Below are 24,410 nucleotides of genomic sequence, written 5' to 3' on the forward strand. Positions count from 1 at the left end.
GGGATTTAGTGATCAAATAAGGTAACGACCCTTTTGTACAGACACTGAAATTTTTCTTGCTATTTACTGCAGTCGTTGTGCAGTTAGATTTCAGTTTCATTTAGGGAGAGATACTTACAGGTTGGACAACAAACCATGTCCAAAACAAAGCGAGGAGCACCTTTTTGTTATCTGCCATACTGCAGTAAGAGAAAATTATTGTAAATTTTCTTCCTTTCCGATTGGTTTGCTTCTGATGAATGTCAGTGGCCTGGAAGACTTTGGGTGGAGATGTCCTTGGGTTGTGAGTCATGACGTGGGATGGGGTGGAGGAGCTGGAGAGGGTCCCATTGACAGGTGTCCCTTCCTGCTGGAAGTCCTGTTCCTGAGTGGCAGAATGGGTGTTCCTTTACCTCTGAGGCTGTCTCAGCTTCATTTCATTTGAGCATGTATGAGGTTTGCTGTTGCACTCTCAGCAGTGTGAGGACTTTAAAAGCCTCTTGCAAAGCAGTTGATAAAACGTGGGGAAAAGCTGATAGTGCTAACACAGCTTGTGTGGTACATTTTGTGTGTTGTGGGTCACTCTCCAAGGATGTAGTAGATACTGTCCAGTGTGACAAATTGAGTTGAACTTGTTGTGCTTTGAGCTATTCAGCAGTGGCATCCAGGGACTGGAAATAGATTCTGCATTTGTGCTTAGGTGGTGCACACACAAAAACTTCCAAGTCTTAAAGGCCTATAGAGTTTACAATTGATGGAATAATAGGCTCAGGGGTGTACTAAGAACCAGTGCCCTTGTGTTGCACTTAGTATTGTACTAAGAACAATGCTACCTCATTGTGCTTGAGACAGGGAGATGTCCTTTCAACACAGCAATTTTTAATCTCTCTGCTTTTTTGACCAGGTTTCAGTCTTCTGAATGTTTTCTTTTTTCAGGTAATGTGAAGTAAACATAGCCTTAGTATCAATTGGTTTTACAAAAGCCAAACTTCACTGTACTAAATACTAAACCTCAAACTTTAGGTCATGTAGAATTTGTTGTCCATAATTAAGGATTATGACTGTCACAGGCTTGACCAAAAATCTCCAGGTTAGTGATGTGATTTGTCCTGTGTTACGTTGTAGTGCAGCCTCAGTTTTAACTAGTTATAACTTTTGGTTGGTGCAAAAGATGCTGAAGAGTTTCTGGAGAATTGCAGTTTCTCATTAGTGTCCAAATCCATTTGGCAAATAAATCATGTGGATTTTATTTAAACTCTTGGCCTTCCTTTGCTGTTTAGCATTTGTAAAACAAGGACTATGGCACTTCTGGTTTTCCAAAGCAAATATATTTTCTAGTTCCATCAGACTTTGAAAGTATTTTGAAAAAAAATTTTTTTTATTATTTTTTTATTATGATTGGTGGTTTTAGGTTTAGATGTAGTTTATTAATCAAATAAAAAAGAAGAAAAAGCCCTATTTTTTCAAGCATTGGTTAGAGAATTTCAGTTACAGGCAGCATTTAGTTAGTTCTGACCTTGCATGTTGCTAGTGACTTGCTTTGCATCCAACCGCTAAAAAAGAAAGTTGTTTTTGAGGAGATAAAAAGAATTTCTCTCCTGTAGAATTTTTCTCTGCATTTTTTTATTAGGAAGCTAATCTCTGTCAATAGAAATAATTTGGAAACAAAACATGAAATACACTAATTGAGGAATGTGTTAGGTAATTGTTAGGTTGTTATAAATACTTAGTCACCAAGTACTTACCACTTCTATGAGTAATTGTTTACCAATAGCAAGGCTGCCTGGTGTCTGTCCCTGAACAGATTAACTAAACTGTTTGAGTCTGTGTATTTGTGCATGATGTGGTACTAAGACTGAATGTGGGTTTTGGGATGCTGTAGAAAGGTTTTTTTTGTAATAAGTGGGACTGGAGTCGTAGTAGGCTTCACGAAGTTTTGGGTTTACAGCACAGACTTGGATTTAGAAATTCCTGTTGACCTCATGAGTTTTTTCCTGCCAGATGCAGTCAGGATTTGTTACCAGAAGTTTTTGTTCAACTGGTGTTCATAGTACAGCTACGTTGCCAGCCTGTGCTACAGGCACAGACATTCCTCATGAAACCTGTTATTTTGGATTGCATAGCAAGAGGTACCAAATTCACTTCACTGTTCAGCTGTTTTTACATGGTGTACTCAGGTCCTGAAAATCAAGCTTTTACGATTCCTTTGTGGTTTGTAACCTTTAACAGTGAAATACGAATAAAAATGTTTTGTAGAAATATGCTGTTACATAAAAACAATCCTGTAAAATGTTTTTAATCTGGAGTCTTGCTCTTGAAATGCTGTCAAGTTGTCATGTTTAGTGTTTTGAATGGGATACAGCAAGATGGGCTTGTTATATTCAGTATTATTTGAGGAGTAAAGAAATGGTCTTTCTTCATGTGGTAAATGACTTTTTCCCCTCTAATTTTCTGTTCTTTTTTTTTTTTTTTTTTTTCCTTTACTAGTTCCCTCACCTATCATAGAATCATATTTGGTTTATTTTTATTTTGCCCCAAAGCAGCAAGGTTTAGTTACTTCATTGAAAGACCTGTTGCGTAAAGACTATGTAGGACTTCTTTCTTTATCCATTGAGCTGTAGGCTCATTGTGGCATCTCCATCTTGTTTTGGGTAAGGAGAAGTCTTCAGTGCATTTCAGGGCCTAAAACTACAATAATAAGCTTTGTCTTCATGGAAGTGTAATGCTGAAACAAACTAGAATTTTGAAGTGTTCAAGTTCGTGAGACAGCACCTGGTTAGTGTTCCAGAAGGCTTTCAGGTGCAGGTCTGGGAGGACAAAAAATGCAGTTATCAAATGTTCCCCCTTACTCCACAAGTCTTGGCCATGTCATTGCAGTAAAATACTCCATCGTAGCAACAGTTGCTATGTGTGAGTACCTTTTTAGGCTGTTAGTACCATTTTAAGATGCTAAGAGCTCTGCAGTGTTCTGCTGATTCACCTCCTACGCTTGTGAGACTTGACTGTGCAGCTTAAGACTTCCATTTCACACAGAAAAATTAGTGAGGATTTTATTGAAGGGGTGTCCACAGAGTTAGAAACTGCCATCAGCACTGCCAGAGAAGAGATGAGGCTTCTGTTTTGTGAGTTTCTGATGTGGATGATCTGTTCTCACTGAACAGGAGAAAAGATACCAGTTCTGGCCATATATCATGGCCATATATCATAAAACTATCATATAAGCTGTATGGAACAACTTGTATCACTGCTAGTGCAGCACCAAGGTAAATATAAATAAAATAGGAACCTTTCTTTTTGTGTGGGGCACAAGTATGTTTGTGTTTATTTGACTTTACAGCTGGCCAGAGCCTTGCACGGCAGACTGGTCTAACAATCAGCCAGCATTAGTTATTCTCTGCAGCATCGTGAAAGTTCCCTGCTACTTGGAGCACAGTGGTTTTCTTAGAGCCAGGTGGTGGATTGGATTGGTTTGGTTTTTCTCTCTATGACTGGCCTGTTCTGCTTCCTTATTCAGCTGATGTTTTTTGGTATTTCCCTATGGTATTTCTCCTTTGGTTTGCTCTGGGATATTTTCTTTTGTTTGTTTTACGTACTACTTTTGCCTGGGAATTAGAGGGGGCTTAGTGCCTTTAGAGATCACCCATCAGCATCTTCTGGTTGGTACCCAGCTGATGCACAAACATCATCTTAGTGAGCTTTGCCATGGGTGCCTGGAATAGAGAAGAGAGCCAGGGCCTCCTGTCCTCAGCAGCAGTTGCTGTTTAGGGCTGTAACCAGACTGCTGGAAGAAATACAGAACTTCTTCCTTGCCATAGACAATTTAATGCTTTAAAAGCTTATATTTGTGGATTCCCACCATCCTTTTTCACCTACTATGTTCCACACAGTAATACTGAGAATTAGTTTAAAAAGAATTAAACTTTGGCTGTCGCTCTCAGTGGTTGTGTACTCTGCTGATGCTGAGTGGTTTTATTTCTGTACAAGTTAATGTTTTACTGGCATTTAACCACCCGTGACACAAACATTGATTTAGACATTTCTCAAGGAGAAGCAGCTATAAATGTTACTGCCTAGACAGGTCAAAGAAAAATAAAAGTCTGTGTGGTTTCAGAAATGGGGGGAAAATGATGCTTCATGAGGTCTGTTAGGTGTCACATCACTTTGCAGGTGCAAGGCCTGAGTCCATTTCAGAGCTGCTGTCTCACAAATAAAGCTGGCACAGAATTTATTTGTAGATGTGTGACTGTTGTCACCTCCTTTTCTAAAGGAAAGCTGCAACCTGCTCTGGGCTCTGACAGTCCTTAATATCAAAATGGCATAATTTGTAATGCTCATTGTCAGTGTCAGCTGTCACAGACCAAATAAGCATAAAAAAGAAAAGCTGTCTCCTTCTGTCCTGAAGATCTTTATATCATGTGTGCTGAGATGGGGAGAGAAGAGATGAGAACGGGGTGGTGAATGTGGAGCAGTTCTTACAAGCTGTGGTCACTACAGGCAAATGGACCAGTCATTTTTGATGATTTTGTGTACTAGAGGGCAGTGGAGGAAAAGAACTTTGCTGGATGTAATTGACCTTTGAAATTTGGTAGAAGTTGCTCATAAATATGGAATAGAATGTGAGAAATTTGGAGGTTGGAAGAGCTGGAGGGTGGAGGTCTTGATGTTGGCTGAGGGGTGAGAGTTTAGATCCACACTAGAAATTTGCCAGGAACTTGGACCATCCTTTTCTATAGTTTCTTCATTAGCAGCAGTAACAGGCTGAAACATTTTTATGGCTGTGAAACTTCAATACCTGGATTGGAAAAGTCAGCTGTGGGTTGTATCAAAAAGTGTTTCATTGTGCTATGGAGAGAAGAAGGGTTTGGTGGGGCATTTTGTGTTGTCTGGATTTAAACCTGGCTGATGTGAAGGTCCATCTCTGGAGGGATTGTGTGCCAAGAGCTCAGATCTTCGAGTGCTCTTAGTTTAGAATATAAACTAATATTATATAGTACTCTAAATTGCTAGTGCTAAAGGGGTGCCTGGCATGAAAAAGTACATCTTGGTAGCAGGCATAGCCTAAAAAGATTTTACTGTCTTCCTGATGGTGGTTATTGTCTTTAGTTGTGTTAGGCAGTATGTGGACACTTACTGTTATTTGGGTTGCTACCAAACCAGGTGCTTACCTTAAAAAAGAATCTTTGGTGGTGGTTACATCAAGTCAGTGGATTACTGTAATCCTGCTGTAAGAACAGTGTCAGTGTGCACTTATTTGTGCCCTTAAAATGTCAGTGCACTAAGACAGTCACTGCAGCGTGGTTGTGTTTTTTTTTTTTTTTTTTTTTTTTTTTTTTTTTTTGTTTTTTTTTTTTTTGTTTTTTTTTTTTTGTTTTTTTCCCCAGAGACCACAGAATTACTTAATTTAGAGTTCAAGAGGAAGATGGGAAATACTTGTGTATTTGTTTGGCTTTCCTTTGTGAGTGAAATAGGAATTAGTATGGGAGGTTGCAATATGTAGATATTTGAGCAGAGAAATGTAAAACAAGTGTTTCTACGGTTTTAGCTCATATAAATCAGTTAAAATATAAAAGATTAATTAAAATATAGACATCTCTTGGTAGTAAAGGGAAGAGCCTGATCAAGGAGAATTATTTCTACCTACTGTTTCAAAATTAAGGAATTGCCACACTTGTCTCATGTTGCATCATCATTCACACTGAGCACTCTTTCTTTCATAGCTATTTATGATTGAAATTCCTGGTTTGAATGTTCTTAATATAGTGATGTTGCTAGATCTGGATTTTCTCTTTTTAATGTTTCTACCTTCTTTTAAATTTCCATCAGTCACTAACACTGATAGTTTGATAAGATGAAGTGAGAAATAAATAGGTTTGTCATTGCGTGTGGGAAATATTCACTTAAGGATGCTGGGCTGAATTTAAAGAGCTGAAGACAAGATTTGGTTTTGGAGGTTTATTAAAGAAAATGACCAAACAAAAAACCCAGTTGAATAAAACAGTTCCTTGGCAGTGTACTTGGTAAAAGACCTGAATGCAAATAGACTGAGGAGGGTGAGTGGATTTATGGTGTCTCTGTGATCCCAGTTCAGAGTGTCAAACTGCAACGACTGGATTGCTTGGCCTCCTGTGTTTTGCAGACCATTAAACTGCAGCAGGTTTCCCTCTCTGTTGAGCATAACTTTTAATTGCCCATTTGTTTGATTCTTAGCAGAGTTCTTGAAATGTGTGAAAAGAAAGTGAATCCAGATGTGCATTCTCTGTAGGGCTGTAGTCACAGAAGGGGAGAGTGGAGATTGTCTGAACAGAGCAAATGACCTTTGCATATTCTTGTAGAGAAATGGGAGTTTTTATATTTTTAAGTAGAAAAATAGTCATTTGCAAAAAAGCTATGAAAGAGGAAATGGTGGGCTAAACCAGGGTATTTGTTGAGAGAAATATGGAGCTGCAATTGTTTCTTAGAAGGAAAGTCCATGTTTAGGTACAGATTGAACTGCTTCAGTGACTTCTGGTGGTTTTACTGCCCCAGTTGAGGTGATTGATGGTCCTTCCACCTGACTTCTCTCTTTCTGTGTCACCTTGCTGGTGCTAACCTGCCCTGCCCTGATGTTTACTCCTGTTTTCAAAGTGCCTTTGCAGCCTCTGTGGATGAGCTTGTGGCCTCCAAGGCAAGCAGAGATTTGGCAGATGATGTTACCTTCACCTCCACTGTACCTCAGTTTCATGCATTTCTGGGCAGCTGCTGTTTCTGGGATGAGCTTCATTGGCAGAATTTGCCAGTGATTTAGCTCATGCTCTGTTTTCCTTGGAGTGATCCTGGTTGCAGGAGTGAGAAGAGGCAAAGCTGTGTAGTACATTCTGGGGTTTTTTATTGTTGAATCATGGAGATGTCAGTAGATAGTGGCTGAGCATACCCAGAAGTGTGCCCAGGTCGCCTAGAAGAACACCCTGGTTTGTGTGTGTGGCCAGCAGGGAAAGGCTGTGATCATCCCTTTTTACTCCATACTGGTGAAGCTTCACCTCAAATCCTGTGTTCAGTTTGGGCCCCTCACTACAAGGAAAACACTGAGGTGCAGGAGTGTGTCTGGAGAAGGGCAGGGAAGTTGGTGCAGAGTCTGGAGCACAAGTCTGGCAGGGAGCAGCTGGGGTGGTCAGCCTGGAGAAAAGGAGGTTCAGGGGAGGCCTTTTAGCTCCCTACAACCACCTGAGAGGAGGCTGTAGCCAGGTGGGTCTGTCTCTTCCCCCAGGTAACATGGGACAGGGTGAGAGGGAATGTCCTCAAGCTATGGCAAGGGACGTTTAGATTGTATGTTTGCAAGGATTGTAAAGCTTTGGAACAGGCTTCCCAGGGAAGTGAAGTCATCATCCCTGGAAGAGTTCCAAAAATGTGTGGATATGGCACTTGAGGACATGGTTTAATGGTGAACATGATGGTGGAACCAGGTTGATTGATGGACTTGGCAATCTTACAGGTCTTTTCCAACCATAATGATTCTATAATCCTATTGTTGGTATTCATCCGTTTTCTTCACGTTAATTGAAAAGTACAAAAAGATATTTTTGCATCTTCTGAACAACCTGCATACCCCCACACCCACCCAGAAAACTCTGTGTGGTTGCTTTGGCCTTTCATTTCAGTAAGAATTATTTAATGTAGTCACCTTTTTTTATTTACAGATGATGATTTTGATCAGTTTGATAAACCTGGTGCAGAAAGGTCTTGGAGAAGAAGAGCTGGAGATGATGACTGGGACAGGTAGGTAGAATTTTTTTCCTGTTTCAGTTTTTGTATGCTGAAGTGCATTGTTCTGTTTTCCCATTCTGGCATTCTGTACTCTGACATTTAGAGCAGTGCACATTTAGATTCTAATGAAGATGTTGGTTGTTTTGCATGTGTCAACCAGGGCTAGATTGTGCCAACCATGTATTTGCCTTGAGGAATATGGAGCATTGTTAAGAGATGCCATTTAAAATTGGATTAATACATAAATACAAAGTATTTGTGGTGTGTAATTTTGCAATTAATATTTTGGTTTTGCTTTTAAATATTTAGTAGACCTAGGTGGTTTAAATAGAATTTGCTAGTACTTGTATCTGCCCAACATAATTTTTAAAATCTTTTTTAAAGATTTAGAAGTGTGTGTGCTCTGGGTTATTTTGGGGGAGAATGCACGTTCTTTTACGAGACAGGAATCAAGCTGACAGCTAAACTGGCCTACTCTTTCTGGGAGAAAACTTCACTTATTTATGTTATTTTTTTATGATTTCTTTGTAGTAATAGTCTTGTCCAGACTTTGCCAGTGTTTTTCACTCTGAAAGGGAGAAAAAATATATCCCAAGTAAATTTCTGTCTTTTCTAATAATCACTCAAGTGATTGTAGTAAACACATTTTACTGTAAGTTGTTTTCCACTGAGCTGAGCCCTTGGAGTAAATCAATTGCTCTACATTTATTGTCATTCCAGAGGCATTAGTTTCCTCTTCCTTGGTATTCTGCTGGGTTAAGTGGGTCGTTTTCATTGCTGCATGAGGCGAGTTTGTGACTGAGGAATTTGGGCAGGAGCTCTGGTGTATTTGGGGTGTTCTGCTGTTTGCTGGTGGGCAGTGTCTGCTCTCTGTCAGGCCAGGGCAGCGTTTACAGAGGTGGATGCTGAAGTTCCAAGGAGCTGCTCTTGTTTGAGCGTGTAATTAAAATAACTTGCTCAGGCTGGGTCATTCCTGTGCTGCCTCCTGTCCCCAAGATTGGCTATTCAGAAACCTTAAAATCAGTGTTGCAGGCAGAATGTTTTGTATTAAAATATTTTCTGAACTTCTGGTCTTTATTTTATTAATGAGTGGGCATTTAGCTGCTGACTGGTCACAATTGGGTTTAGCTGCCCTATTTATCACTTGAGAAAATTGGCAAGAGTCCAGCAGCTGTTGCATCAGAGGTTGGAAGCTTTTACCCAGTGGTGAACTCCTTGGGCAAAGCTGGTTCTAATGGGGCTTGACAGTAGTTTTAGAGTATTTTCACCAAGCAGAGACTTCGAAGTAAACAAGGACTTAGTTTTAGGAAAGTGTTTTAATTTGTGTTTATTATTGGCTGTATTTAATTAAAGAGAGATGGTCAAAAATTCAGTAGTGAAATTATGAGGGCAGTGGTTTCAGGAGCAGAGCAGAACATCATAGTGTTTCATCTTGCTGATCATTCCAGAAATTTTGTTTTACAGCTGTATCTAATAAAATACTTTTGCATGTGTTGGGAGTATTTTTTTGTTAATATTACTCTCCTCAAATTGCAAAGCTATCTTTGTAAGTGTTGAGTTCTGTGGGTGTCTTGGCAATGACAAATGCTGTTCATGGGTATGTTGCCTACTGTAATTGCTTGGGGCTTTTACCTGCTGGCCTAATTCGTTGTAGGACATAGTTTCTTGAAGATGGAAAAAGGGCTGGATGAACACAGGAGGTTTCTGTGTTTGAATCCTTCATGTCTTGTTTTCATCCTTGGGTTGGGGGAGAGATGAATGAGTTCTGATAGTCACACATCTTCATCAACCATCAACTCCTACTGTGTTGTCACTTGACTGAGTCCCATCCCTCAGGCACTTAGATAATTTTGAATTTTCAGATCTCAGTCCTTTCTCAAATCCTGGAGGTGTTAACTGAGAGTCGGAAGGCCCCAGTTATTTGGGAGTACAAATGTAACGTTATTCTTGGAAAAATTTTCCCATTTTTTACAAGTTATTTTCCTGAAACATTTGTGTCCTTGCTACTGCTCAGGTTTAATGAGGCGTGCTTATGAAGCTGGAGACTTAAAAGGGCCAGTCTGACGTCTTTATCATGTTAATTTGTACTTTTATCTCATTAAGTAGCCCAAAGCTCAGGTTTGGGAAAACCCTGCATTTCTGGTGCTCTCCTTCTGACAGAGTGGATTTAGTAGCTGACTTTTTGCTGAAATTCACTTGTTCAGGCCCTTCTTTGAGATTACTTATTTCTCTATGACAGCTGAAAATTTTCCACTTTTTATTGTCTGCTATTTTTTTTTCTTATTTGAGAAAGCTAAATTTATTCAGTGAGAAAAATGTTGGGTATTAGGAGTTGAGGAAGGGGAGGAAAATATCTTTCTTGTGAGAGCAGCAAACCCCAAATCATCTTAACCCAAATTTTCCTAATATTGTGGATTCGGAAAGACTTCTCTGTCTTGATGATAGCAAGGCTGAGATGCTTTTGGAGCTAGTATAGATGTTTACTTTTATTCCAGTTAATTTGATGTGGATTTGTGTGATATCAAATTGCAACCATTCATTTTTATCTAGTTTTCTCAGCTAGCCTAAGATCTGTTAGTGTCTGTTCAGAGATTTTATGTTTGTTTTCTTTGTGATTCTTTTGTTTGTTTGCTTTGTTCCTTAACAGTCAGATTTAGTCCTTGTGGTCCCTCTTTTTTTCTGTAGACAACTTCAGATTTGGCTACTTTAAAGGAGTTTGAAATAGTTCCACTTCACAGTGCAGGTGTTTCCCTATTTTGTTTATTCTAAAAGTTACTCATGGTCATTTTTCTTCTAATTTATCAATGAAAATACTGAATGACATTGAATATTTTTGAAGGGTACCCTGTGAACTACTTTTTGCTTCTTCATCTTTATCCTAGTGTTAATTTTTTGGGCTGTCAAGCAATAGGCCAGAGTTTCTGAAAAATCTAGAATCTGTTTGCAGTTAACTTAGAGATCAAATGTTAATTTTTTTCTAAATAATCCCATCAAGGATACTTTTCAGTAATGTGGTAAATAGGCCTAGGTATGTTTAGGTAATTAATTTAATCTTTCACTTTCTTTTGCGTTTCTTTCCTTAATATGAACTTCTTGCTACCTGGACTTGGTTTTTACCTTTGAATGCTGCTGTAACAAATGCTCTTGCCATCTCTTGGAATTCTCTAGTGCAGTTTTATTAGAAGCTGTCAAAGGAGGACCATAGTGCTGGGAAATATTCTCTAACATTTTTGTGCATTTGTCACATTACTGGCAGTTGAAAAGATTAGTGATTTTTTTTTTTTTTTGTTTTTAAGAGACAAAATTGGAGTAGGAATTTCTTCTACAGCTATTTCTGTTACATAGTTTCCTGTCTCTGAAAGAAAAGGCTGAAATTCGAGTCAGTTTTCTCTTTGAAATGTGTGATATGTCTTATCTCCCAGTTTTTGTTTAATATTATGTTGAGTACAAAACAATTGCTATTTGTTAATGTTCAGTCATTCCTGGAACTATTTGGTATCAGTAACAGTAGGTAAATTCTGTATACTGATGATAATTTTCCATTTAAGGCTTATTTGATGTATCATTTGTTCTTTCCTAGCCCACAAGATTTTTACAACCCTCACTCCCCCTTCCCTACTGTGTTATCTCTATAGTAATTGGCTCTGAAAGAGATTGATCCATCTGCAAAACCAACTCATTTATGTTTTGGGATTGCCTCCCCGTTTTCAAGTGTTTGCATTGTAATCTTAAGGAACTCTTACACAAATTCCTTTTCAGTTCATATAGGCTATTCTCACATGGGATGATTGGATTTTTATTTGCTACCTAAGGCATGGTGGGGTTTGTTTTTCTTTGTTTTTTTTAAGGTGTGCAGGTAGAAATAATCTCAAAATAGAGCTCATATTTCAAATCACAGGCATCTCATTTTAGTATTGGTATCCATATTCTAATACATGCCTTTGTCAGTTACAAGTGTTTATTGTAGAAGGGGAATCTGGTCATCCTTGTCACTAGATAATTCTTTCACTGAAGGGAGAATGAAATTAAGCAGTTTCTCTAAAGTTTAGCTCACCTGGAATGTAGTTCCTGGTATTGAATTATATTTAAGGGGCTGTTACACTGATGGCAGAAATGTTGTAAACCAGTATTTCTGTGCTTCCTGAATTCTTGGGGCACAAATATAAAACTGATGAAGCATCCATTTGGTTTTGTCACCCTACAAATGTGTGTTTGATCTTACCATCAACTCGAGAAGGAAGGGGAAAAAGTATTTATGAAAGATCAAGGCCTAAGCCTGGCCTTTAGGAAAGATCCACCCTCCCAGCTCCTTGCTCCATGTGTCCCACATGGGGACCTGGAGACTGAGTCTTACCCACAGGACATGCCTGTCTCATGTCCTCCCTGGGGAGCTGGAAATCAGCAATTTGGACAAAAATTAGTTTGGACAGTGTGACCAAATGGTCTTGGAGTGAAGGTTCTAGAATGGCTTTGTTTTGGCTTGCTTAGGTTTCTCTGCTGTGTTTAGTCAAGGGGATAGGGAAAGGAGAGTATATAGAAATGAAGTGACTGTGCAATGGCAGATTTATTTAATATGTCTGATCTGTTGTTTCACTGAAAATACATATATTTTATTCCGTGGCAGTTTTTTAAGGCATATGCCCTGTAAAGTTTTTGAGGTTTTTTTGCGAAGTTCAGCTTCTAAAATTTGTTACTCTTTTACAGTGAACTTGATGATGACTTGCTTGGAGAGGATTTGCTAACTGGAAAAAAGGTAAGAGATATGCATTAAAGTGAATTGTTGCAGATACTAAAATGTGAATGTTGTTCAGCTTAGCCAGTTCAAGTGTTTGGTTTGATCTCATGTATTTTACAGTCACCTCCCCAAAGCCTGACAGCCACCTTAAATCTGCCTTACTGCCAGAGCATTCTGCACCCAGGGCCTTGTTTCCTTTTGTGAAATACCTCCAAGTGTGGCTTTTTAAAATAAAACTTAGAGACTTTTTTTTCCAACCCAGCTATGTCTTCTGAATGCTAATTAGCATGATGGAGAATTTAATCCAAATGCCAGTTTTCTGGCTATTGAAAATCACTTGTCAAACTACCAGCAGTATTTACCAGAGAGGAAATAAAAAGGCAGTCAGTGTTGTCTGTGAATGTTCACGCTGTGTGCACGATCTGCTGCCTCGCTGTCTGATGAGCATGCAGAGGGTTTCTCCTTTTAAAGTGAAGGGAAAAATGTGGGAGCATCTAAAACTGGGGAACATAAACAAGTTTTCCCCATGTCTATAGAGTCTTCTTGCTGGTACCTATTTCCAGGGTGGAACTCTGCGAAACGAGCTAAATGTATCTTTGGATTTGCCAGATATCAGGAGAAGACAGGACTTCTGTCAGAGAAATCATATTGACTGGTCACTTCTTTTTGTATTTTATCTTCTAATTGAACTAATTTTGAAAGTAGTTTCTGAAGTTTTAGTTGGAGATAAATAGGTTGTTAAGAAACTCAGCTCTATTAAGAGTTGAGTTTTATTTGTTGTAGGTTTTTATAATCATCCTCTAAATGTTAGAAGTTAGCTTCTTGGAATTACTATAGCATCTGTAAGCATTTCCTATATAAATAAGAAGTTCCTTATTCTCATGTGCTGGTTTAAAGAGAATAAAATTCCAGGATAATGATTTCAGATGTTTGTTACACAGTTACCAAAACCAGAAGCAGTTAACATAGAATGGAGGTGATAAAGCTATTTACTTATCTTTAAAAATTATATATGTGAATACTAACCAGTACTTGATTCCCCAGTGTATTATGGGCTTTTGTGCTTCTCTATTCTTCTTTTTAGTTTGCCATGTTAAAGGGCAGTATCTGTGGGTATGGACTCATGTGGTGGGGTAACAATAGATTTCTCAGAAAGTTTTCCCTGAGTTGTTTAGGCTAAATTTCCTTCTACTTAATCTCATCCCAGTACTTTTAGATAAATCTGTCTTTGTCTACTCTTTATCGCCCTATTAGTTTAGGGGCTGGAAATGTTGCTCAGCAGGACTGAAATTATCTCTCCCTAGTGGGTATTTATTAAAAGGAAAAAAGAAACAACTGAAAGTTGTTTAATTTGACAGACAAAATAGGAGGAGACACAATATTTTCTTCTGTTTTTTTCTTCACTTACAAACAAATCATGATTTTCCAGTTTTCTTTATCATACCCTTTCCTCCAGTCTCTTATCTCTTCTCTCTAGAATTTGCAGTTCATGCATTTTCTTGACTTGCCTAGTGCATCAAGGTCACAAAGCTGTGTACAAGAGCTAACCTTTCTTCCTTCCTGGTCTGTCTTAAGTGAATTGTCACCTTTAGCTGTATTTGAGATGGATCAGTGAAAAAGTGTTGATAGGCAAATTTGAGTTCTGGAAATTTCCATAGGATTGTCAAATGTCTATTTTAAGATTCGTGTTCTCGTGTTGTGTGTTTTTTCCTCATTGTATTAGGTAATTTCTTTGAAGATATGGTCTTAATTTGGGATGTATTGTTCATGAAGAATATTTAGCATTTAGTAATTAGTTAAATGTTTGTATCTTTTATGTTCCTGATGGACTTTTTTTTGAAACCTAGAATCAGTCAGACTTGTCAGATGAAGAGCTGAATGATGATCTTCTGCAAAGTGACAATGAAGAGGAACAAGAATTTCGGTATTTCTTTTTTTAAATCTTGTTTTGGATAACTGAAAGCTATGAATGACTCCTGTTACTGAGAAATAATGACTAGTAAACTAAAGTTATTGGTATATACTTAAAATAGTTTTGCTTTTTATCTAGCCAGCTACTTAATGATGTATATATCATGTACTCAGCAGCATTGTTAACATTTCAGTAAAATCAAAATTTTTATTTTGATCCAGTAGATTTAGTCAAATCTCTGAAAAGCTTGTAAGAAGAAATTGTGTCACCTGTTGTGCTGAGAGAATTAGTTATAAGCACATACAGAACTTTCTTTGCTGCTTCAGTATTTTGTTTTCTGTGGTAAGCTTCCTTCTCATGCCAAGGTGATTTTTTTGCCTTTTCTTTTATATACCATTTATATTACTTTTATGTATCCTCAGTACTCTTAGCATGCATACTTGTAATTCCTTAAGTCTGATAATTTAGCATAGTCCTAGTATGCTGTTAGGCCAGGAGACCAAACATCCTAAAGGCCTTGCACTAGGAGGTTGTAAAACCCTACACTATCTTGAGAAACCAAGGTCCTCTCTAGAACATAGCCTGTAAAGCAGAGATTTAGCCCATCCAGGGGGGAATTCCTCAGGGGGGGATTGGAGCATCCTTGTTAGATATGCTCCTTTGTAAGGTCTGTAAAATTGTATACTCAGTTTATCATGTCTGTGCATTTTGGCACATTACACCTTGGCAAAGTGGTGCACCATAAGGATCCTTATTAAATACCAAGGTGAGAACCCTTTGTCTCTTGAACGTGTCTGGCTTTTAATTTTTAGGACTAAGGGAAGGCACCACTCCTCTAATATAGTCCTTTTCTGTCATCTTTTTTTAAAAATCTGTCTTGCATCCTAAGACTCCAAGGAGGGGAATTTGTGGCTTAAATATTTGTGTACGATTACACAGCAGAAGATTTTCAACAGACTTAATAGACTGGAGCAGATTTTTCCATGCGAGTTTACTGAGGATCCTGTCCTGTGAATACCCTGTAGTAATACAGCTCCTCAGCTGAATTATGGGCTGTACAAGTCAAAATGAGTGTCTTCTTGTTTTTGCTTTTCAAGCTGGACTGAAGTAGGAGAGAGGATGCTTGTGATGCCAAAGTGATACAGTGCCATTGTTGTGTTTTACTGGCGTGTTTTTCCGTCTTTCCCTTATTGCATGCTGTGCAGGGCATGTCATCTGAAGAGATATGAATGTATGTGTACATGTATAACATACACGGGTGTATCTCCATCTGAGATCTCCTGTCTTTAGCTGTAATTAGGATAAGGACTCCTGTCTTTATGTTAGACTGATGAGGGTGTGATAAAATGCTCCACCATCAATCTCTTCATTGGCTGCCATTTTCCTCCCTGCAGGAGTGAGGGTTGGACTGTTCCCTTCAAGAAGGGGAATCCCAGTTATTGTTCTTGGCTGTTTTTTTGCTGTATGTGCTCCTTGAGACCCTTGGGTAGCAGGGATGGCTGTGTGACCAAACACAGTGATGATAAAGTATCTCAAATGTGATAATACTGCCCAGTGGAAACAGGTTTCTGTAGACAAATTGTGCATTTTTAGCAGTCCTATTGCCAGAGAGAGCTGTTCCCTTCCTTTATGTTTCCAGTCAACCTTATGCTTCTGTAGTTGGGAGGATAATGATAATCCTGCATAATGTCTTCACTTTTGTGTTAAATCTTCTCCCTCTTAAAGTGGCAAGTAGCTCAAAGCTGCCTGGATCTTGTTCCCCCTAACTTAGGAAAATGGAGAATAATAGGAATGTTATTAAAAAAATAATTATTTGTGTTCATTATACCTGGAGCTCTCAAATCAAGAACTAGTTTGCTGTTGATTAGTTGATTTTTTGTGTTGATGGCACTGGCTTTTGTAAACAGTAAACTGAGCTTTGCTTTGCCTGCCTGCAGATTATAAACTTGCCAGTTTTTGTATTGATTGGTTTTTTTCCAGTGTCTGTGCTATTTAAAAATGTCTTAATAATTTAAACTACAGTTTTTGACTATTTATTTTGTGTTAAGTAGAACATTAAATATTTCATAAAAATGCAAGTTTGAATTCAAGATAATAAAGAATGAACAATGTTAATGCATTTGGTAAAAAGTATTTTACTAATATATTCTGAAAGATGGGGAAAACAGATGCAGTTATAGTAATTTTGTGTAATTTTTTGTTGTTGTTAGTCTTGGAATTAAAATTGAATCTGGTCTGCTTTGGTTACCAAGCAGGACTTTTGCCAGTTTGACCTGCTAAACCATCTGGTTGGTTTGATTCCCCTGGTCAAACAGCCTGCAGCTGGTGATAAGCTGCATTTTAGTATGCATTATGAGAACATGGCATGGAGTCAAATAGTGTATGGGGTATAATTCTGTCCACCAACTTGGAGATTTTACGTTTGTTGGCTTTGTTTTGCTGAATCTTAGTGAGTAGTTGCCAGCTAGACTTCAGCCTCTGAATTTTCCCCCTGTCCCACAGCTCTCCAGGTGTCACAGTGAGCCTCAATGCCACCTCTGGCATCCTCACATCATACGAACTCTCCAAGTCCATCAACGATCCCTCACTGGAGCATGAGTCTGAGTATGACCAAGGGGAAGATGAAATTGGTTATGACAAATCTGAAGCACCTGAAGAATATGCCTCAGAGTATGCAGAGGAAGGACACTATGAAGGCAATGATCCTGAACTGACAGAAGACCAAATAGAATATGGGGAAGAGCCTGGAGAAGAAGATGAAGTGCTAGACCTTGAAATCAATGAACCCCTAGATGAATTTCCAGTGAGTTTCCTTCTATTGTATCTTCAAAGATAACATTGCTTCACGTGCATAGGGTTTTAGACTGATTTAAAATCTGTTTACCTCCCTAGGGAGGAGGGGAAATTAGACCTATTATCACTGTCTGCCAGTTTCTTTATCTAGGCTGTGACAAAGTTTGTGTTGACAGCTTGTTTGGCGGTAGGTAATGCTCCTTTGTCATGCTGGAAGGCAGTTGAGAATCATGACCTTGAGGATTGTATCCTTAAGGAAGAAAACAGCTTTGTGTGGTTGAGATACACTGCCAATTGTTAGAAGTACTTAATGCAAAAGCTTTTATCCAGGCTTTAGACAAGATCTGATAAAGTCCTTCGAAGGTGAAAAGATTATTGACCTGCTAAAGACATCTTTAAGGTGCTAATATCCCAAAGTGATTGATGTCCTGCTTGTTCATCCTTTTTGTAACTGAGAGCTGTCTAAACCTGAATAAAGAGATTGGAGGTTAGTTTAGAAAATGTCACCTGCATAATTCAATATAATTTAAGCAGCATATTAGAGAACATGCACTGGCTTTAATTGCTAATGAAATGATTTAATCTTAATTAAAACTGTATGTTACCAGTGAGGTATTTGAAAATAAAAGCAAACTTAAGCAAGGTTTGGCTTTTGTTTTATGTTCATAATTTTTCAGAATTGCACTCATATGTAAGCACTTGCAGGATGCTTTAAGAATGTTTATACTTGATGGAGTAAAATCTGATGTTAATGTATATGTGCTATAGATGGGTGTTTCCTGTAGGAAAGTCCTGCAGTGTTTGCTTTATGAATCTGTAATCAGTGGATGCAGAGGGATAGAAGTAGTTGGGGAAATTATTAAATGGGATCTTTATGATGGGATCTAATGGCAAGTATTAAATGGGATCGTTATGATGACATTGCTGGGATATGAATGGAAACTGGTTTGGTTTTGATAGTACTGAAATTATTGTCTAATTTTAATTGTAAGAGCCCTGCTAATTATGCTGTATGTGTGCCATATCACTTATATAGCTGACTGTTCTGAGAGATGCAGTACTTCCAGTCTGGAAGCTGCAGCAATGCAGTCAGACCCCACCTCTTCAGTTGGCCTTGTGTCTCTTCACCTTCCTGTTTACTGCTTTAGGATGAAGATTACATGCAATCATACAATGAGCAAGCAATGGAAGAACAAGGAGAGTATGCAGGTGATGAAGAGTTGGAAGAATCCCAGACAATGGCTAATGAATCAGAAGAGGTATGTCATGGATTTAATAGAAACTTAAAATAACTAGTTCTGTTACAATTTGATTTTGTAGAATTGTACATACTGCTGGGTAAGGATTGATGCAACTTTGCCAGTGTTGAATTATTATTATTATTATTAGTAGTAGTAGTAGTGTGTGTGTGTGTGTGTGTGTATAAAATGAATCGTGATAGCATCTATATTGTCAGATACATCAGACCTGCTTTCCCCCTTGGGATTAAAATCATAAGGGAGAGCCCAAAATGTGCATATTTAGTCTTGGATTCAACATGAGAGACTTCAGGGGCCTGTTTGGGTAGGAATGGCAGTAATACTGCACAGTCTGTTCAATCCCCAAGAGCTGTGGTGCTTCCCTCTACCAGATGGATCACTGGTGCTTGTTGGGATGTAGATACCATTCTCGGGTATCCCCCTTTGTGGAGGAGTGTAAGCATGGAACGTTTGGTATTTTAGGCAGGCAAAGGTGAGACTTTTTTGGAGGTTGTGTTGAGACTGTAATTCCGGTGAGATTTATCTTCTTTGATGAAAAAAATGGATGAGTTTCTTTCATTTGCAATAAGAAAGCTTATGCCAAAGTATGCATTCACTAATGCCTGGTAGTGATGCCTAAAGATTTCTTAGCTTTTTATGTATTTTTCATATATTTGTAGCCTTGTAGATTTACATATATATATATATATATATATATATATATATATTTGTGTAGCTTCTAGTATTTTTCCTCTCTCACAGTTTAACAAACCCTTCCTATACATACTTGAAATTCTGTTTAACCTTACTCTTAAGGAGAGAATTCCTGGCAAGGACATCTTATGTTCTACCAGAACCTGAGAGACAGAACAAGAAAATAGGGCAAAGAAACTCCTGGACCAGCTGACCCAGGGCTGGGTTACTGGGATAACTGTTGGATGTACTGGCTAGATATACTAATTAATTAACCTAACAAATTACAGAAATCATGTGTCATGTGTGTGCAATGCCGTATTTTGTGCACCTGCAATCTTTCATTAAAGAATTGCTTTTTTATCTTGCCATTTTACCTCTGCTGCAAGTTTTTCCTTTTGTTATTTGGCAAGAGTATCACTACTGTTTTTAATTCACAGCGAGTTTTTGATGTAAGATTTTTTTTTTTTTTTTTTGCTTTCCCCACCAGGAATCTGCTTTAATATTACTTTTATTCCAGTTGTTAATTAAATAGGATTGAATGGATTACCTGCTGAGAAGCGTAGTCAGAGTGTATTTCCTCTTTGGAGCTTTAACTCATCAGGAAATTAATTCCTCAAAGACACAGCAGCATTACTGTATGAAGTTCTGACAACTGGGTGTGCTGTGATGCTGCAGTTGTATCAACCCTATCTTGGTAAAACAACATTTTTTGCTGGGTGGGGATCTACATTGAAAGGGGCCACCTGCATTGTTCAGCCCTCATTGTTGCAAGCCTAACATCTTGCACCAAATACATGTTAATGTAGTTAATTTTCTACTTGCCAAGTGTTGAATCTCCTTGAACAATTTATTCCTTCACTGGACTGATGATTCCCATTTTTGCTTTGGGGTTTTGGAGGTGGACTGATGCGTTTGTGGTGTCTGCAGCCACAGTCTGGGATGATGGACACAGCACACATCATGTAAAATTCAGTACATAGCTGGGACTCAGTACCAAACTTACTGCTGTAAAAAAGCACAGCTTCATTTGGGGAGTATGAACTCTAGACTGAGAGTTCTCTAATAATCGCATTGTCTAAATTTCTCCAGTTCAGAATTAAATTTGTTTCATTCAAAAGGTACCAACAGCGTGAAATTTTAATTGATTTTATAAATGGGGCTTTTATGGAATTCCTTCTTCGTATAAGGTGAATGTTATGGACCATACCTTCAGTTTCTCTACCTCTGGTTTTATTCTGATGGTTAGTAGTAGGTTGTCACAGATTTATTTTTTTTTCCAAAACAGTACCATCTTTTTGTTCCTTTATTATTTTGTATGGATCTTACTTCCATTTGGCAGTAGGCTCACAGTTGCACTCTCCAAAGAATAGCACCATGAGAGAGAACCTTAGTAGAGTATTCACTTCTGTTCGTTGCATGGTTAGATGCCTGTCCCCAGCTCTGAAGAGTTCTGTTCTTTATTCAAGTGTTATATAACAGCACTTTTCCTTAAATCTAAGTGCTTGTAAACAGGGGTAAGGGTTGGTGTTCTCCTGCAGCACAGGAGTGGAGCTGTAATGGATGCAGTACAAAGAAAGAGCATTTCAACCAAGAGAAAAATAATTATTTTTCTCTTGGTTAAAATCTGGCATCTGAACAATAGAGAAGGATGTTGGGTGGTGTTTTATTTTAAGCAGTTACTGCATTAAAATCAACTAAAGCCTCTTACTATATCGAATGAAGAAATCTTTCAATAAACCAAGAGAAAAGCTGACTGGCTGGGGAATTGGAACATGATGGGAGGAAACAAGTGAATCAGGGAGGTGAGGTGAGAGAAGTGAGAAATGGGCAGATAAAGTTTATTTTTGAAGCAGTACTGAAAGTTGCAGAACTTGGATTTTAAATAAAAAACACTCTGTGTGGCTTATTTGAAAAATGTAGCAAAGCTTCAGAGAATGTTTTTGCCTTCCCAAGGCATAAAGCAAAACCCAACACCCAGAAGTTTTAGCAGCAAATAGGTGTGGTAGAGCAGCCACATGAGGTATCGTGTCCTAAATATTTTAGAGGAAAAATATCACTAATTACTTCTGTGAAATGTTCATAAAAATTAAACCTCATGAAATTTGAATTCTTAATGTCTTTGTTTTATATTGGAAGTAAACTGTGAAGCCAGTGATAGGGGATTTATTGTTGCATAATTTAAACCGTGTCTTGGGTTCTGCTGATGAGAAATGAAGGGTACTTTAATCAAGAAGGAATTTCATGAAGAAGTGCTGCTTACTGCTTTTCTTTTGATAGAATATAGGCTTGAAAAAAAGGGCCAGTGACTCTGTCTGAATTGTCCCATCTGATTTTAGCCAAAATTTCTGCACTTTAGTTCTGTTGTTCAAGTTTGAAAACAATACCTGCCAGCCTGGAGGAAAGTGGTTAAAAAAAGGCCAGTCAAAACAGCAAATTTTTAACCATATTGTAAGGCACTTAGGCTTATTTTTTTGGTTCCATTTTTCACCTGTGGAATCGAAGTGCCCTTGGAATAGGTATAATATCCTCTTACCTGCCCTGTTATTTCTTGATCCCCTGGGATTAAACAATTGCTGCTTCTTCAGTGTTAGCCTGTAGTAGATGCCTCCACTTCCCTTTTGATGGCTTGTTAGTAAAAATTCTTTGTTTAATCTTCAATTTAGTTGGTTTTGCACATTTTATGAGTCTCTGGCAGAAAGCTCTCCTGAGTGCTGTTTGGGAGGATCCCATGGCTGGGAGGATCATGCTGTCAGTGTTTCTGCAGCTTTCCTTGGGCTGTGTCTGGTGCCATTCCTGCAGCTGCCTGGGAGCTCTTTGGGGCAGGAGCACTCACTCCTCCTCTGTAGCAGATCATAACCCAACATGAGGAGCTCTGCCCGGTGGCTGGGATTTATGGCACAGTCTTTTAATGAGGATGGCAGGAACCCCTGACCTCCTGGCAGAAGGAAGGTTGTTCTGTTTCTATGTAAGGGTCAGGAAAGCTCTTCAGTAGCTTTGGGCAAGGTGTCCTAGTGGGAAATGTAATGAAATCCCTTTGAGGAGAGTTGCTGAGAAGCCTGAACTGGTGAGTCCAGTCCAGTGACCTGAAGTGGCCATTCAAAGACTGTTTATATATACACGCAGAGATACTCTTGATTAGCAAGTGTTGAAGCCAATCCTGTAAGTAGTAATATGTCTTAATTCTGTGTCTGCAGTTTTGTCTTACTGAAACATAGAATCCATTCATGCTGTAATGTTGGCAAAAGAGATCCATCTGTTAGCTGGAAAAGATCATTCAGGAGTCTTGCATTTTACAACTGCAGAAGAAACTGCAGGGGAAGAGTGTGTGCTCCTACCCTTTCCTTGGCTCTTTCAGCCAACCTTTCCTGGAGCTGTATGGAGAGAACATCATGTGGGTGTCTGTCCAACACGTTTGTGTCTCCATTGCATAAATCCCTCAATAATAAGTGTAATCAGACGTGGACATGGGGTCAGTTACCATTTTCCAGCACTGCCTTGCCTTGGTGCCTGATTTTTCATTGGCACCTTTGGGGTTTTTTTGGGGCTTTTTTATCTTTGATATTTAATGCTTGTATGGCTGTTGCTGGTTAATGGGTGGCATGAGCATTATGCTAATGGATAAAGTGAGTCAGACCAAGGCTTCAAAATTGGTGTGAGTGGATAAGAGTAGAATAGTGCTAGTCTAGAAAAGTTTGAGATTTTTTTTTTATTGTTCTGTAGGTAGCTGATTGTCTAAGAGTCTGTCAGAACTTGGGATGTTTTCTTTTTCGAATAGATTTCTTTTTCTAGAATGAATAATTGTCAAGATGCAACAGAGTTTCTCCAGGGTTGGGGGGGTTTTTTGTTTTTTTCTTTTGTGTCTGGGTTTTTTTTTTGCGGGGGGGAGGTTGTTATTTTTTGTTGTGTTTTGTTGTCGTTGTTGCTGGTTTAGGGTTTTTTTTGGTTGTTTGTTTGGGTGTTTTTTTTGGGGGGGGGGGTGTTTGTGTTTTTTTTTAATGGCATTTCATTAAAACATAGCAGAAGTTTTCAGGACAATGTAGGCTTCATTACCCTTTCTAGTCCTGATTCTGAAGTTGGAGCTACACATAGAACCTTGCACGATTAAATTTAGCACTCACAGATGAGATTGCATGACTGAGACCAGTCTTTGATTAATGAAAAACCAGAATTCCAACGTAGCTTTTAAGAGCCTTCGATATAGAGAGTGGATGTGTCTGTGATTTATGCTTTAGAGTAAAGCAGGAGGCTCAGTGTAGTGTAAGGGCGTCTTGCAAAACAGCTCCTCCAGTTCTGGCTTCCAAATCCTTGTCCTGAAAGGAAAGTTTCTGAAAAGAAGCAAAGAGGAAGTAAAATTATGGAGTTTGTGATATTTATAAAAACACAGATTTGATGGAGATATTGCTACTCCTTGCTCTTTTGGGAGTTCCTCTTTACAAAGTAAAATACCAATCCTGTCTTTCCCTTGGTGTTGTTTGTTTTCATTAAAACATGTTAGCATCTCTTTCCTTGCTAACATCTCTCCTCTGTTCCATGAGTATCAACTTGCCCTCAAAGGTGTTTTGATTATATGTTGATATGTTAATTAGACCAGTTGTGCTCAGTTTGGGTTTGCTTTTGTGGTTTGGATTTCTTTCCATCTTGAAGGGGTTTTTTTGTTTCTCCTGCTTTGCCTCCTGTTTTTCCCTGCTTTTTTTAAAAAATATGATAAAGTTGTTACACCAAAATATATATATATATTTGTAATATGAAAGCCTTAAAGCCTTTTGTAAAATTTGACTGTTCTCTTAGCTGTATCTTAAAGCAGTTTTGTGAGGTCAGGAAATGTAGCATTTAAAAGTTTGTCTGGAATGGATAAAACACAATATGGGATCAGTGGCCCATTAAAACTGTGGAAATAAGTATACAGATAATTTCTCCACCAGACCAAAGCTGGAGTAGCTTTGAGCTTTGTAAGGTTTGCTGTCTTTTAAAGCAGAAATTGTTTTGCCAGGTCATCCTGTCTCTGATCTTGCTTCACACATTTCTTTTTGGTTATGGACAAAGTTATGCTGCTGGATAGGGAAATTTTCAATCTCTCGCACAATTATGCCATTATGTGGTTTAATATCTGTCCACCTGACTGTCACACTTGCTGTGCCTTTCTCGTATAAATTTCTGCACTGATCTGGTTAATTAGAAGATTAAACCATTTTTGCATGTTAGATTTGGCTCATTTTTAATAACTGTCCTCAAGCAGCATAAAATTTATGATGTACTTAGTGGCTTTGCATAGAATTAAAATGCATAGAATTAAAATGCATGTGCATTTTAATGTAAC

General features: G+C 38.4%; 1 protein-coding gene across 7 annotated transcripts in view; it reads left to right on the top strand.

Annotated features, from left to right (window-relative positions):
- Positions 1-24,410, top strand: part of RBM33 (RNA binding motif protein 33) — a 98,667-nt gene that overhangs the window by 3,197 nt on the left and 71,060 nt on the right. For all 7 annotated transcript variants that reach the window (XM_066314441.1, XM_066314402.1, XM_066314408.1 and 4 more), the window contains exons 2-6: positions 7,653-7,731; positions 12,424-12,472; positions 14,302-14,378; positions 16,869-17,169; positions 18,308-18,418. In XM_066314441.1, coding sequence (XP_066170538.1) covers positions 7,653-7,731; positions 12,424-12,472; positions 14,302-14,378; positions 16,869-17,169; positions 18,308-18,418 — 617 coding nt within the window. The remainder of the gene's footprint in view (positions 1-7,652; positions 7,732-12,423; positions 12,473-14,301; positions 14,379-16,868; positions 17,170-18,307; positions 18,419-24,410) is intronic.

This window comes from Sylvia atricapilla, chromosome 1 (assembly GCF_009819655.1).
Source record: "Sylvia atricapilla isolate bSylAtr1 chromosome 1, bSylAtr1.pri, whole genome shotgun sequence".
Classification (NCBI taxonomy): domain Eukaryota; kingdom Metazoa; phylum Chordata; class Aves; order Passeriformes; family Sylviidae; genus Sylvia; species Sylvia atricapilla.